The sequence below is a fragment of the Scomber japonicus genome, chromosome 1 (genome assembly GCF_027409825.1).
Source record: "Scomber japonicus isolate fScoJap1 chromosome 1, fScoJap1.pri, whole genome shotgun sequence".
NCBI lineage: Eukaryota > Metazoa > Chordata > Actinopteri > Scombriformes > Scombridae > Scomber > Scomber japonicus.
Window position 1 is genome coordinate 643,602 of NC_070578.1, and position 14,600 is coordinate 658,201.

The 14,600-nt window shown below is 38.7% G+C and overlaps 1 protein-coding gene across 1 annotated transcript in view; it reads left to right on the plus strand.

Annotated features, from left to right (window-relative positions):
* Positions 1-10,888, plus strand: part of adamts17 (ADAM metallopeptidase with thrombospondin type 1 motif, 17) — a 160,401-nt gene extending 149,513 nt beyond the window's left edge. Inside the window, exons 20-23 of the mRNA XM_053324532.1 lie at positions 4,699-4,903; positions 8,352-8,504; positions 8,950-9,127; positions 10,734-10,888. Of these exons, the coding sequence (XP_053180507.1) occupies positions 4,699-4,903; positions 8,352-8,504; positions 8,950-9,127; positions 10,734-10,885 (688 nt within the window). The 3' untranslated portion in view covers positions 10,886-10,888. The remainder of the gene's footprint in view (positions 1-4,698; positions 4,904-8,351; positions 8,505-8,949; positions 9,128-10,733) is intronic.
* Positions 10,889-14,600: the final 3,712 nt, after the last annotated feature.

The following is a 14,600-nucleotide window of genomic DNA, read 5'->3' on the forward strand; positions in this document are numbered from 1 at the left end:
ACATATATACATTTTTCTAAGTATTAAAACTTATAAAGAAAAATCTTAAGTTTATATCTCAAAAGCTAAAAGTACTGAAGTATTCATACGTTATGGACAGCATATAATCAGTTTTTAAGTTTTTATGTGCTTTAGGCATATCGAAACATTGGATTAAATTGATTAGACTTATATGGTTCATTTGCACCGGGGAAATTTTAGAATTTTTTTGCTTCTTTTGGTTGATAATTCTTATATTCCAGAGGAAAGCACAGGTCGTGTTAACCGAATATTTTCCCCCATTGACTGTTTTTTTAATTTTTTTGCTTCTTTTGGTTGATAATTCTTATATTCCAGAGGAAAGCACAGGTCGTGTTAACCGAATATTTTCCCCCATTGACTGTTTTTTTAATTTTTTTGCTTCTTTTGGTTGATAATTCTTATATTCCAGAGGAAAGCACAGGTCGTGTTAACCGAATATTTTCCCCCATTGACTGTTTTTTTAAATTTTTGATAGCCTTCAGAACAGTGGTCTGAAGGCTATCAGTATTTTGACAGATTACATTGAGGGTGATCAACCGTGACTTTAAATTATTCATTCTACTGTCCAGTTGGTGGCAAGTACGCATATTAATCTATATTTAGTCTTGTGCATTGTCCGGGTGGTTTTAGCCGTTGCTACATACTAGCTGATAGCATGCCATGGCAGCTGATTGTCCGGAATTTCTTTTAAAAAGCCCAATAATTGTGACAGAGTTGATGAACAAGGTGAAAAGAGAGGGACTGATGCGGTGGAGGATGAACGCAACATCTGATAACATGTGAGCAGAGAGGACTTGATTATTGGGCCAGGTCAGGCTGAGGCAAAATTCAGTGAGGCTTTACGTGATGTTGCATTATGCTCACACGGGCAAACCTGTTCAATTTTGCGGAGGAAGCTAAACCTATCAAAAAAAAATCCCTCTGGAGCATGTGGGCATAATTGCTGACCTTCACATTGGACTCAATGCCTCTGGGTTTCTGGGTGCTGACCCCCTAATCACTGGATGCTTTGTAACAAGTCAGTGAACGCTTCAGTTCACAGAGGGATGGAGCTGCACCAATTATTCAAAAATGAAAACAAAAGCTATTAAATATGTTTTATCATCTTAAAAATGTAAATTAAAATGTCAGGTGATAATAGAGGATTGAGTAAGTCTAATGCAACCACTGTCTGAAACATGGCACCAATAACCCCACAACATTGTTAGTGAAATACCAACATACTACTTCATAACTGCCGTATCTCTTAAAGTCCTTGTAAAGTAAGAATAAATATGTGTTCTAGAGATCAATGGGCCAAATATATGAAATTAGGCTTCAAAGTTGTGTAAAACTCTTTTCTCTGCTCCCAAACGCTGTGGGAGTGCCCATCAAGTTCGCTGAAACCCCGCGCCCTACCAAGTGTCACCTGTCAATCAAAGTCACCACCTCTACCAGAAACATGGGGTCTGTTCGAAACCGCATACTGTCCTACTACTTGTACTAACTCTGACGTCATTATATAAGTATGTAGTGTGTTTAACTGTGTAGTATGTGATTTAGAGTATGTGAGAAGTTCCTGGATGGTTTACTAGATTCACCAGAAATGCAGAGTATGCATCAAGAGCTGACTACTCACACTCAAATTACCCAAGATGCAACGCAACTTCTGAAAAAAACCCAAAATACAAACGTCACAGATCACCACCTCGGTGGTTTCAAGTTAGCTATAGCGAGGGTATAATCACTTCCTGTTTTCAAAATAAAAGCACCAATTTTATCGTTATGGTTTTCTTAATAATAAAAGGTAACGGGTGTTTTAGTTTATGAAAATGACAGGAAGTGCGTTACTCACTACGGTTAGCTCTGAATTCGCAGGAACAAAACTTTAAGCAGATGTTATTTGGAAAAATTAGGGTCACATTGTGGATCTAAAGGGTTACTTTCTCACCTAAAATGTGGATAAAGTGATATATTTATAGAGTTAGAGCTAAAATGAAATCCGCTTCAGCCTGCTGATTTCAGCTTGGGTAGGGACGAAATGCATTGTGGGTTATCGTGTAGTAAGTGTAAACTACAAACAGCAAACTGTTTGTGGGCTTTCTTGTGCATCAGGTTAAGAAGAGGCTTCCTTCTGGGACGACGGCCATGCAGACCAATTTGATGCAGTGTGCGTCGTATGGTCTGAGCACTAACAGGCTGACCCTCCACCTCTTCAACCTCTGCAGCAATGCAGGTAGCACTCATTCGTCTATCTTTTTAAGCCAACCTCTGGATATGGCGCTGAACACGTGGACTCAACTTCTTTGGTCGACCCTGGCAAGGCCTGTTCAGAGTGGAACCTGTCCTGGAAAACCGCTGTATGATCTTGGCCACCGTGCTGTAGCTCTGTTTCAGGGTGTTAGCAATCTTCTTATAGCCTAGGCCTTCTTTATGAAGAGCAACTATTCCATTTTTCAGATCCTCAGAGAGTTCTTTGCCATGAGGCGCCATGTTGAATATCCAATGACCAGTATGAAAGTATCAGAGAGAAAACACCAAATTTAACAGCCCCAGCTCCCCATTCACACCTGAAACCTTGCAACACTAACAAGTCACATGACACCAGGGAGGGACAATGACACAATTAGGCACAATTTGGACATGTTCACTGTGAGGTGTACTCACTTGTGTTGCCAGCTGTTTAGACATTAATGGATGTGTGTTGAGTTATTTTCAGAGGACAGTAAATATATACTGTTATACAAGCTGTACACTCACTACTTTAAGTTGTATCAAAGTTTCATTTCTATAATGTTGTCCCATGAAAAGATATAATAAAGTATTAGCAAAAAAGTGAGGGGTGTACTCACTTTTGTGAGATACTGTATTTAGACGATCCCCATCGAGGGAGGACCTAATTTTCTGTGTACAACATCTTAATTTTTCAACAAATTAAACAAAAATTGTTGGTACTCTTACCTCTTGCACTTTTTTTTTTATCGGTAACTTTGTCTGAGTTATCGGTTCCGGCAAACCGAGCGGGCAGCTATGCTCGGGGTCCGACATGTCCAATGACACGCCTCGAAATTTCCTGGGGTTTAACTACTTTTTCTTTGTTTGCCTGTTACCATGGATCTGCTGCTGTCAAGTCGGAGTACAGTACATCAACACTTCACACACACATTGCTAATATAACACAGATTTTGCGTAGACAGACAGTACATTCAATCAGGACGAGGCATCATTGTCCAATACCTACCTACCTGTAGGTACCTACCATGTACCTACCTTTTCCGTTGTGAGTCTCTCTAATGCTGTTGTGTTTTGTGATTTGCTGTTGTGATTTGCACTTCAGGGCCACCGTAGTAAACAGTCTTACTATCTGGTCGTTTAGTGTGTAGTGTGTAGGATGGAAGTATGTAGTATGCAGTTTCGAACACAGCCATGGATGCTACGTCTGAGAGCTTTCTGCTGCTAACTCAGCTGCTAGCTCGGCGGCTAACTCGGCTGCAAGCTCGGTGGCTAACTCAGCTAACTAGCTAACTGTATGTTGTGGTAGCGTTTATATGCGTGAAAGCAGACTCCAGAGACTTTGTGTAAACTCAACACAGCTACCTTTACTTGTGCTTCTCAACAGATACAACACACTCTTCTTCTATCTCCTAAACCATGTCAAGGCACCTCACAGGCGCCACCTCTTGACCACATGTGATATTGTACTGAACATCTGTACACTGTAGACTGTAGTAGTAGTAGTAGTGTGTGCTGAATGTTTTTATACCTCTATAGCAGCAGGGGAGGGTTTATGCTATCGCAGCAGTGCTTTTCAGACCCGCCCACTAAATCCTGAACACAGAAATGTTGAAACACAGTTTGTGAAGCCTAGCTCCACAATTCAAATCTAAATGGTTGAAATGCTTTTTACACCTTTTTTAGAAATACATTTATGACCTATTTAATGTGTTTAGAAGAAAATGTCTGAATTCACTTTAAACGTAATAACTCATGGTAACCAAATTCAGCAAAGTTGTATAAAAAACCCTGACTTCCCTGTGTAAGGTGACTAGGTGGAAGGAATTTTCAGTTCTGTCTTCTTTTAAATACATTTTCACAATATTCAAAACATTTCTGAGGATTGTCTCTATAGTTGTGTAAGATGAGATTTATTTTTGTGAATAACTGTTTTAAAGAAGATATGATTTTGTTATTGGTTGGATGATAATTTTCAGAATAGTTAATGATTTGATAAATATATTCTTTATATTGTTATTTAGTTAGGAACTACTTCTTCTATGTAGTTTGTCCATAGGGTTTACTGTAGTTTAGATTGGGTGGAGTGATATGCCACACACTCATACGTATATCAAGTTTATTGCCTGTGTCGCCATGGTGCCACTTGTCTTTTTCTTGAGCAGAGATTAAAAGTACACAAGTTGCTCTGAAGAAGCTGTCCCCATGCTGTTTCTTACCCACCACCCCAAATACATTAATTTAAGGTGACGCTAACCTACACCCAGCATCACAGTTGTATTAAACAGTTAAATCTGTTTCATACTTGTAAGTCATAGATATGTTTATCTTGTAATAACATTTATGACCTCTTAAAAGTTATTATTAGTATGACATTGCCAAAGTAACAATTTATGGGCTTTGAAATCACAGAAAGTAGTAGTTTAAGTTAGAGACTGTCTGTCTAACCCTAACCCTTTGTTTTAGGTGGGTGACGGGTGAGTGGGGATCCTGCTCAGTCACATGTGGTAAAGGTCTACAGCAGAGGGAGGTGGTTTGTGTTTACCAGCTACAGAACGGCTCACTCATCCACACCAGAGACCTATACTGCCAAGGAAGGAAACCTCCTGTCCTGCAGGTCTGCGAGGGTCGCCTCTGCCTCACTGTGTGGGAGGCTTCAGAGTGGTCAAAGGTAGGTCACACATTGTGGTGATGGCATGTGAAAACCAGTTCTGGCTCTAAGGCCTTGTTTCCTGAAAAAGATTGAGCTTAGAAGTTGGGATAGTTTTCTAAGTGTTTGTCTGAGTAAATGACTTTAGATGCAATCCAAAACAGAGCCGAAAAAAATCAAAACTCGACACCCAGGAATTGGACTGATTAGATGAGTTGAATTTGGACCTGGTTCAACTCAGGTTCTAGGTGGAGTCCATGGAGTTGTTTTAGTATAAAACTTCTTTTTATTTCAAGTACGCAATAAAGGGTGGCTAAACGATGGCTCAATAATGTGTTTTGGACACAACAACCAAGGGGGGGATATTTATAAAGAATTTACTGACCTTGTACATTTCTAAACAGTCAAATTGCATTAGTCTTTCTTTACTAATGGGCTGCACCAAGGTATAGTGATGGTTAAACAGAAAGGCAACACCTCTGAACATTCTGTGTATGATCTCATAAAATATGTATTTTGTGGTGCAACATATGGGAAACTGCTTAACTGTTGAAACTGACAGAAGTATATGGTATCCATCATTGGTAATTTCACACTGAATATAACATATTATTTAATACAACAAAACAAATGAAAACAGCATGGCCAAAAATATTGTTAACCTTCACTTTGTAGCAACGCCTTTGGAGGCAATGACTGCATTCAAGTGCTTTCTGTAACTCTGAATAAGGTTTCCACACTTCTCCACTGGTGGTTTGGCCAACTCTTCTTGAGTAAACTGCTCCAGTTCTCTCAGGTTTGATGGGTGCAATCTCCCAACTGCAAGTTTCGGCTCTTTCCACAGATGTTCAATGGGATACAGATCAGGATTCATAGCTTCAGAATGGTCCAACATTTTCTTCTCATCCACTCTTGAGTGCCTTTTGATGGTGTTTGGGGTCATTATCTTGCTGGAAGACACTGGGCTGTTGTTCCAAAAGGCCTTGATAGTCACAACTTCAAGGCACCCAGTGCCTGAGGCAGCAAAGCAACTCCAAAACATCACTGAATATCCTCCATGTTTCATGGTAGGTATGATGTTATTTTCTTTTCATGTATTGCTGTGATTGACCAGAACGCTATGTAGTGCCTTAGCAATAAGGGCTTTATCACAGACCACCAAAAATGTAAGAACTCATAATAATGGGGAAGCCATTATTTAGGGGAGTGGAATGTGGTAACTAGTCTCACTATGCAGATTCTATAATGTTGTGCCATAATAGCCTTATGCAGCAATGAGATAGTGCTAACTAGCATTACAACACACAATTTAGCTCCGCCCAGACGAATAACCCCTTACTATTCGTTGATCTACCAGTAGATTTGATGCGAGCAGTGTGTGTAGCATTCAAAGCCAGTAAGGGAAAGTCTGATGCGGTCCTCATGCACTGTCCGGATCCTCGGCTGATTCAGTGCTGTTTTGGCAGGGTGAAGCAGAAACTCTCAGGCTTAACAGCAGTTTTTGGGCCATGTGAATGGGTCATCCACAAACCCCAAAACGGAGGAGTTTCCCTTCCTCCTCCGGGGAATTGAGGACAGCATCTGTAGTCGTGTCCCTCTTGAATCCGTCTATGCGGTGCATTCATGTGAACGCGGAAATTTTCGTCTTTGCCGATAAGTTGAAGTTTCTAAAAAGAAAGGAAAAAGAGAGGAAAAAGGACAGGAGACATGCGTCTCCGTCTTCTCTCTGCCATTGGTGGTGCGGCGGGACAGTTTATGCCTCGCCTGCACGTAGCCTGTGAAAGAGCAAGGAGAACGAACCAAAGGAAAAGAAGCAAGAGAGCGGAAAAGAGCTCCCGTGATGTCATCAGCTTGAAGTGACGTCGGGTCTCATCAGCCAATAAGGGATGAGAATCCCAGGCGTTACCTGGGTTCAGAGTTTCAGTGTGATCTTTCTCCTAGGTCTGGGGGAGGGGGCTTGAAAAGGTTGTCTTTGATCTTTGGGTAATTTTCCCTTAGCCTGTGGAGCAAACAAAGGAGCCATGTGCTAAGTTGAGTTTCAACAGTAAGATCGAGTACCAACAGCTATAATGTCTTTCATCTGTCACTCTCCCAAATGGATTGGCAAAATGCATTTTGGCAAATTCCAGTCCACTTTTTGTGTCTCTTTGTTAGAAGTGGGCTCTTTCTGGGTCTTCAACCATGGAGCCCATTTTCACTCAGACAGCAGTAGATGGTGCAACTTGAAACTCTTATACCTTGAACTTGGATCAGTACTGAAGTTTTCCTCGGTTCTTTGTTGACCATTCAAACAATCACTATGCTCAATCTCAGGGCAATATTCCTCTTGCAACCACATTCACAGATGTTTGCTACAGTTTCATGGGCCTTAAACTTCTTAATAATATTGGCAACAGTGATCACAGCAACATCAAGCTCTTGACCACACTTGGCTATTATCTTTTTTCTAGTGTCTTCACATCATTCTCTAGTTGTCCTTCTGTTTTCCATGTTCAATATGATGACAACAGTGGCACAAAACAGCAGAGTGAGTCATTTCCTCCTTTTAAACTGACTGCATGAACGACTATGAGGTTAAAAACATTACATGTGATACAAATTAAAACACAATAGTCTGCTTAAAGTATCACTTCCAATCAATAATTTCTTACAACTTGTAAAGGTTATCAATAATTTCATCCAGGCTATTAAGAATATCTTTGTAGAGTAAACACGAGTAAAGTTGTTTACAACATTCTTGTTTTGTTCCACTATAAACCAAACATCGACATGGCTTTATAATAACATATCTTTTCATTTCAACACGGTTCAGAGTGAACAGTGCATTATTTTAATAAAATACAAAAATGGTACTTACTTAAAAATGTTTTTTATAACAGGTCAGGCTGCATTTTGGAACCCTGTCAAACAGACGGTAAATGCGTTTATTCAGAATTAAGAATGTGAGAGGGAGAATCGACTAATGTCTATGCCTCTCTACTCACTCAGATATAATCTAAAGAGAATATTGTTCTTCCCTCATGGTAACCATGGTAACCTTCATAGCAGTTTGCACAGGATTAGTGAGTTTAGATTTTAATTTGACTGTCAGGTTACCATATCATGCTTAAACCCTACCAGATTAAACTCTAAAACGGACTGATAAAACATACATAATTCTCTTGTCTACACCTAAGAGTCAAAGTTTTCAACATAGGTAAGAACAGCTTTGATTAATAGGAGCTTTATGAATGATTATTGGACTATGGTCAGTCACCTATTGATTTTGGATCAAATTCAGTGTTCTTTTTTTTTTGTTATTTCATTCCATTCGTTGTTGCATTGTTAGCAAATAATAAATAATTGAACACCAGCCTGATCCATTTATAATAACCCATTTAGTGCTGTACTCTCTCATCTCTTCACACCCCTCAGGCTTCATCCTTTGCATTTATTCCATCTATCCTCAATTTTCCATCATTTCCTCCAGTGTTCATCAGACTGTGGTCAAGGTTTTCGCAGACGAACGGTGTCATGTACAAACCCTCAGCGTCTATGTGATCCCCTGTCCCAGCCCACCCAGGAGGAGCCCTGTGAGGACCACTCAAAATGTTACGAATGGAAGACTGGAGACTGGTCCAAGGTAAGAGTACCATACCATACAGTAGTGAACTTGGTGTCTGCTTCATAGAAAAGAGAACTGTGAACACTTGTAATTCTGTGTCATTAAAGGGGCACTCCACTTGTTTATATGTGAAGATCAGTTCATTAATATATATATTTTCTCTATCTACTTCATGGAACTGCAATACTATATCACTAGAGAACCTAAATACAATCCCATTGGATTATATTTGCAGAAGTCGCAGAAGTATAAGCATTTGCCATTAAATGCTCATACTGGGTGAACTCTGAAGCAAATAGTATAGGGGTCAAAGACATGTCATCAGGGAAACCTACCACTTCCTGATCTCTCAATGCAATATACAGATGACAAGCACTCTGTAGTATCTGAAAGTGTAAACTAATGAAAACAACCATCTGATAGAGAAGCAGTAATAACTGATACATCTCACTGACTATTCCAGTGCTCGTCATCTTGTGGGAAGGGCCTGCAATCCAGAGTGGTCCAGTGTATGCATAAAGTAACTGGTCGTCATGGTAATGACTGCCCAGTGACACTGAGACCACCAACCTACCGACCCTGTCACCATGGTACCTGCAATGAGAAAATCAATGTGAACACCATCACTTCTCCCAGGCTAGGTGAGACGCTCATCACAGCTCCATTCTATCAGTTGATATTAAATGTATATTCCTTTGTTTGTTTGTTTTATTTGAACCATGATGAAGCAATAATGATCACACTGACCCAGACAGCTACACAACACAAAAGCCACAGACAATGTGACAACAACTCACAATAAACAAATTTAATAGACTAGATGACTTATTAGTCAACAACAACATGAGTGTAATTTGTGGGTGTTCTCAAGTACCACATCGTACACAGGACACAGGAAGTGATATCTAACCCTTTCATGCAATATCCAATATTCATGATATTGCATATGCATGTTAGGCGACCTCCACTCAATGTATTGACCAACATGTCTTGCACCACCTAGAAACAGGAAGTAAGCCTTATGTTCCAAGCTGCCTTGGGGTTGCATTCAATTTAAAGTGTGTCGTCAACAGTATGTATATGCAGCAACATAATGAACATTTAGGGCCTGATTTACTAAAGGTTTGTGTAACAATAGAATTGTTGTTCCTAGTTCGTGTTGTTCCAGCACTTAGAGTGTGACACATACAGTGGAAGCAATGCTGGCTAAACTTGAATTTTATGTGAAGACTGCTTCTTCAATAATGTTGTACAAGTAAGCAAGTGAAGCTTTAACCGTCCATTCTGTATGGTGTAACGGAACAGAATGAAACAGTGTGTATAAGAGTGCAAACTTGACATCACCCCAAAACTGTGAAGTGCAACTGTGTAAGATAATATGCGCTGTCCATTTAGTACATTTACCATAATGAATATGTAATATGGGACGTTTTTACCCCAGTGCGCAAAATACAAGGAGGAGAAATGCAAATATTTTAAGCACACGCATTGTGATTTACTAAACCTGAAGCTGTTCTAAAACTCATAAAACTTTGCAAATGTGTCAGAAGTGGTGAACAAATATTTGTTTTAGGGGTCTTGGACATAGATGTGGCAAAATATATGTACTAATATTTCAAAGTGAAAGCCTGCATCTTTAAATTTGACTTGATGAACGAAATTAGGTACATGTATCATGTCCAGACTTACAAAATTATTGGCACTATATCCTCAGTACAGTAGAAAATCAAACATTTCAAATTTACTGTACAATATTTGCACTATTGCACTATTTGTCATTTGCAGACATTGTATTTTAGCGTATTCCTAGTGAATATAGTGAATTAACCAGAGCAACTTCAAATTTGGTTATACTCATCTCACCTCAACCAATTATTTTAGCCTAAACCTAACTAAATCAATACCAAAGAGGAATTGAGAATATCGTCCTGCTGATAATGACATCAAATCAGAAAAAATCTATTTGAGACATCTATATTAGAAACATGTTTATTGAAGTGGTTGAGTGGTTACTGCGCATGCCACACAGCATCCCTGGTTTGAATCCGGCCAGGGATCTATGCTGCAGGTCATTCCCATCTCTCTCCCTGTCTGCCAGTTACTATGTAAATAAAGGCAAAAAGCCCAAACATAAATCTTAAATCTTAAAAAAAAGAAACATGTTTGTGTGTTGTTTTAGCTAACTGTAACTGTGTTGAAGCTTTTGTGCATTGACCTCCTGCCTCTCTTCTTCTCCTCCTATTGCAGCTGCTCTGACCTATAAATGCATGGGAGACCAGTGGACAGTGTACTGCCATGTGATCAGAGAGAAGAACCTGTGTCAGGACATGCGGTGGTATCAGCGCTGCTGTGAAACCTGTAGGGACTTCTATGCTAAGAAGATACTACACAAGAGCTAATGACCAAACACACCTACCTTATTCCAGCTAGCGCCTTTTTTATACATTTTTTAATGTTGTTAAATGTTATAAGAAAACAATTTCTATTATTGATGGAACTTTTATATTTACAAAAGAAAATGGGGAGTGAACATGGAAGTATACATTTAGAACACTTGAAAATTCCAATATTTCTTTTGCAAACCAAGCAAAACAACAACAAAAAACTATGTATGTGTATCTATATAGATATATATATATATACATATATAGCTGCAAGCAGCAATTATCTCGTTCATATCTTTTTGCGCTCTACAGAAGTGCCTTGATTGCCCAAACTTAAAAGCTGCGGGCAGCAACAAGCTGCTTTTCAGGAATCACAAAGGTGAGCAAAGTCACTTCAGCTTGATTCATTCTGTTTAAAGTAAGAATAAGATCTATCACATACTTGTTTCATCATTACAAGGCATGCAGCATTTCCATAATTGCACACTCAAAGTTCTGCCATTTCTCTCTCATTCATCAGACCAGTATGAAACTATATAAGTATGTTCAGGAGATCCAGTGAGTTTAATCAGGATTGTTCGAAGGCATCTTGAATTATGAGCATATAAGTGATAGCCTACTTGTACTGATCTATATGGTACTTCAGAATTTGGTAATAATTGCCAATAGAGCATGAACACCAATTTTGGTGAAATTCTTTCTACCAGGTTTTCAGATATATATTTGTGGAATTTGTGGTGCATCTGCTAGGTCAGACGCTAGGTCAAATGCTTTGGTAAATCTAATCCAAATCACAGTCTGAAGTTATGCACTTCCAATTTATTATGATTGGACAAATGGTTAATGATTTAGTGCCAATATTTGCTAATGGCGGCCATGTTTTCCAACCCATCTTGCTCATTTATAATAGAAATGTGTATCTCAGTCCCACAAGGCGGTACACCAAATTGGTATTGATTAAGTAAAATCCAAAAGTAGATGTCACTTAACTGTTTTTCATATTGTGCAATTTTGCAAAAAATCCATAATGGCAGATCTTTATAGTCCAATAGGCTTTTTAGTAGACCAACACTGAGCTGGATCTGTGTGCAATTTCAAGTCAATTGGATTTGCAGTGTGACAGGCATGATCATCTGGCCAATCTGGCTCATATTTATTGGGAAACATATGCACATAATTTCCAGTTATTGGGCTTCATGGATTTTGCTCATTCCAGGTCATGGAAATTTGAGCCTTGACAGAAGAAAATGAATAAGAATAGGAATAAACCAGCACAAACACAAAAAGAGAGAGAGTTTAGAAATCATAGTGGAGTGGCTTTATTGCATTATAGAATAATATAAAAGAAGTGCTTGACTTTCAAGTACCATTTTTCTGCCAGGTGTAGCAGACAACATCAGATTATGAGTTTGTAAGAACGCTCTCTTTCCATGTTGTCCTTAATGTTGTCCTGCTAATATGCTCTTGTTGTACAGTTATACTGAATTATGGTTAATTGTGGCAAATTTCAGTAACTACTTAATAGGTTTATATAAGTAAAATTATGATATTTAGTAATAATTTAGTATATATAAGTATAATTAATGATAGGAGACCCACTAATACACAAGTCTGTTAGAGAGTGGTGGATAGCTCATGTAGCAGAACATGGTCGGAGCATAAAGATAAACTTTATAGGTATGTTGTGTAATGTTTCTTTTCAGATGCAGTCCGGTCAGTGAACAGCAACATTTTCTAGGTAGTCCATCAGGGCAAACTTTAAAAACAAAACATTTCCACAGAAACAGTTAGGATGATACTAAACTTAAAATATGTTCTTGTTGGATGGTGGAACAGCACCTGAGATGCCCTCCTCACACACCTTTCTGTGGACTTTGGGTGGGTGCCTCTGACCGACAACTTACCAGCCCTATGAAACCAACAATCTGAAAACCAGGCCCTTGTTATTGCCAGATGTGTTGCCAGATGATAGCAGGATTTAAACTACTCTATCTTTTTTTTATTCTTCAAACAACTACTTCAGTCGCTTTAATGAGTACAACTGACATGTAACACCTTAAATACGAGACTATAAATATGCACTCTTATTCCCAATTGAATGATTATTGCATCTTTCCCCTGTCTATACTGACAGGCTTTTACCTCGTCTTGAGTGTGTCTGTTCAGAACAACTAAAATGAAACAGGTGGTTCAGGACAGATGAGATGTTGTATATGCTACTTGATTTCAACCATATATCGCCCTTTTGAACCCACTTTATTCACTCGGTGCTACTCTAAATGATGAACATCCTGTATGTCAGGGGTCATTCATCAGGTTCAACCATGGGCAGTATAATCACAGGTCTATATGCATTGTTTATTTGTTTTTACTGATTTAAGAATAAAACAGATCATTAGTACTGTGAAGGATTTAATCTAAAGGCAGAACATTTGCATCAATACACAATTTCTGTTCAACTGCTAATCATTTGTGTTCATTAAGTACAAATCTATTAGGGTCATATAAGTTAACCTTGTTGAAGTAAAACAGTGGTAGGTTCATTACATGAACTGTTATAATAGTATTCAATACCATACACCATACAAATAATCTGGTGCAACTATAGTTTTAATACTGTCTCCTCATGTGGGGACAATATTAGATGTAACAAGGGTATATTGCAGTAATTGGTTGTCTCTTCTTAAACCAAAAGCCTTATCTGTGCTGGTGACTTGAGTTAAGGGTCTGTTCTTAAAAGTCTCTTTTTTCAACTCGTTTTTTAGTTTCCAACAGAATCTCTTTGGTTTAGATTTAAATACAACATTTATGTTCCAGTTTTGTCGTTCACTGGTCACTCTGCTGTATCTGAGCTGTATTTTCTGCATAAAGTGAGTGAAAACTAAACATTTCCTGCTGCTGCTTCACACCAAGCTAGTGGCATAAATCACATACCATCTCTTCATGATTTTTGTACACAAATGACAGAAGTAGTTGTTTGAAGAATGACAAGAGCTTCAGAGAGAAGTTCAAACCATGCTTATTTTCATTCATCCATAGGCCTCGTCAACCACGGTGTGAAGTGTCTGGGATCATCTGCTTCAGAAAGTTGCAAAACTTGTCGGATGCAGCCTTCCCATGATTCTGCCATGTGAAAGGAGCTTGTAGATGCTAGCAGATAATGTCATTGTTTGAAGCATACTGAGACCTTTAGACAATGCAGATTTATGTTGATGACAAATATAAACTTTTTTTAGGCTTAGCTTGCTATGCAAAGGAATGAATTTGTTTATATTACATTTCATCATCATATCTGACAACGGTAATCCCTGTAGTTGATGGATTTTACACATCACCTGACTATAGCAGTTAAAAGTTTTGGCACATATAACGGGATACAGACAGCCACAGTAACTTGAAAGACAAGGTGATTATGATTAAAACATACTGATTATTATTGAATTTAAGAATGAAATTCCCAAGAAATACACTGGCACTGTGTGTATACATTTCCCTTTGCCTCCACATGTGTTCCAGTGAGCCCAGTGCAATACACAGTGATCTAAATAATACATCTATGCAAGAACAATAGGATTGTTATCAGTTTGTCCAGACCAAACCTGAAGGTGGTCAGATCTGCGTTGTGGTTAGATCTGAGCTCGGTGTACGTGACACCTGTACATTGTGACCACAGTCTTAAAGAGCAACTTAAGAGTGGCTTGTTCTTGCTGACGTCCAGTAAATACAGCTT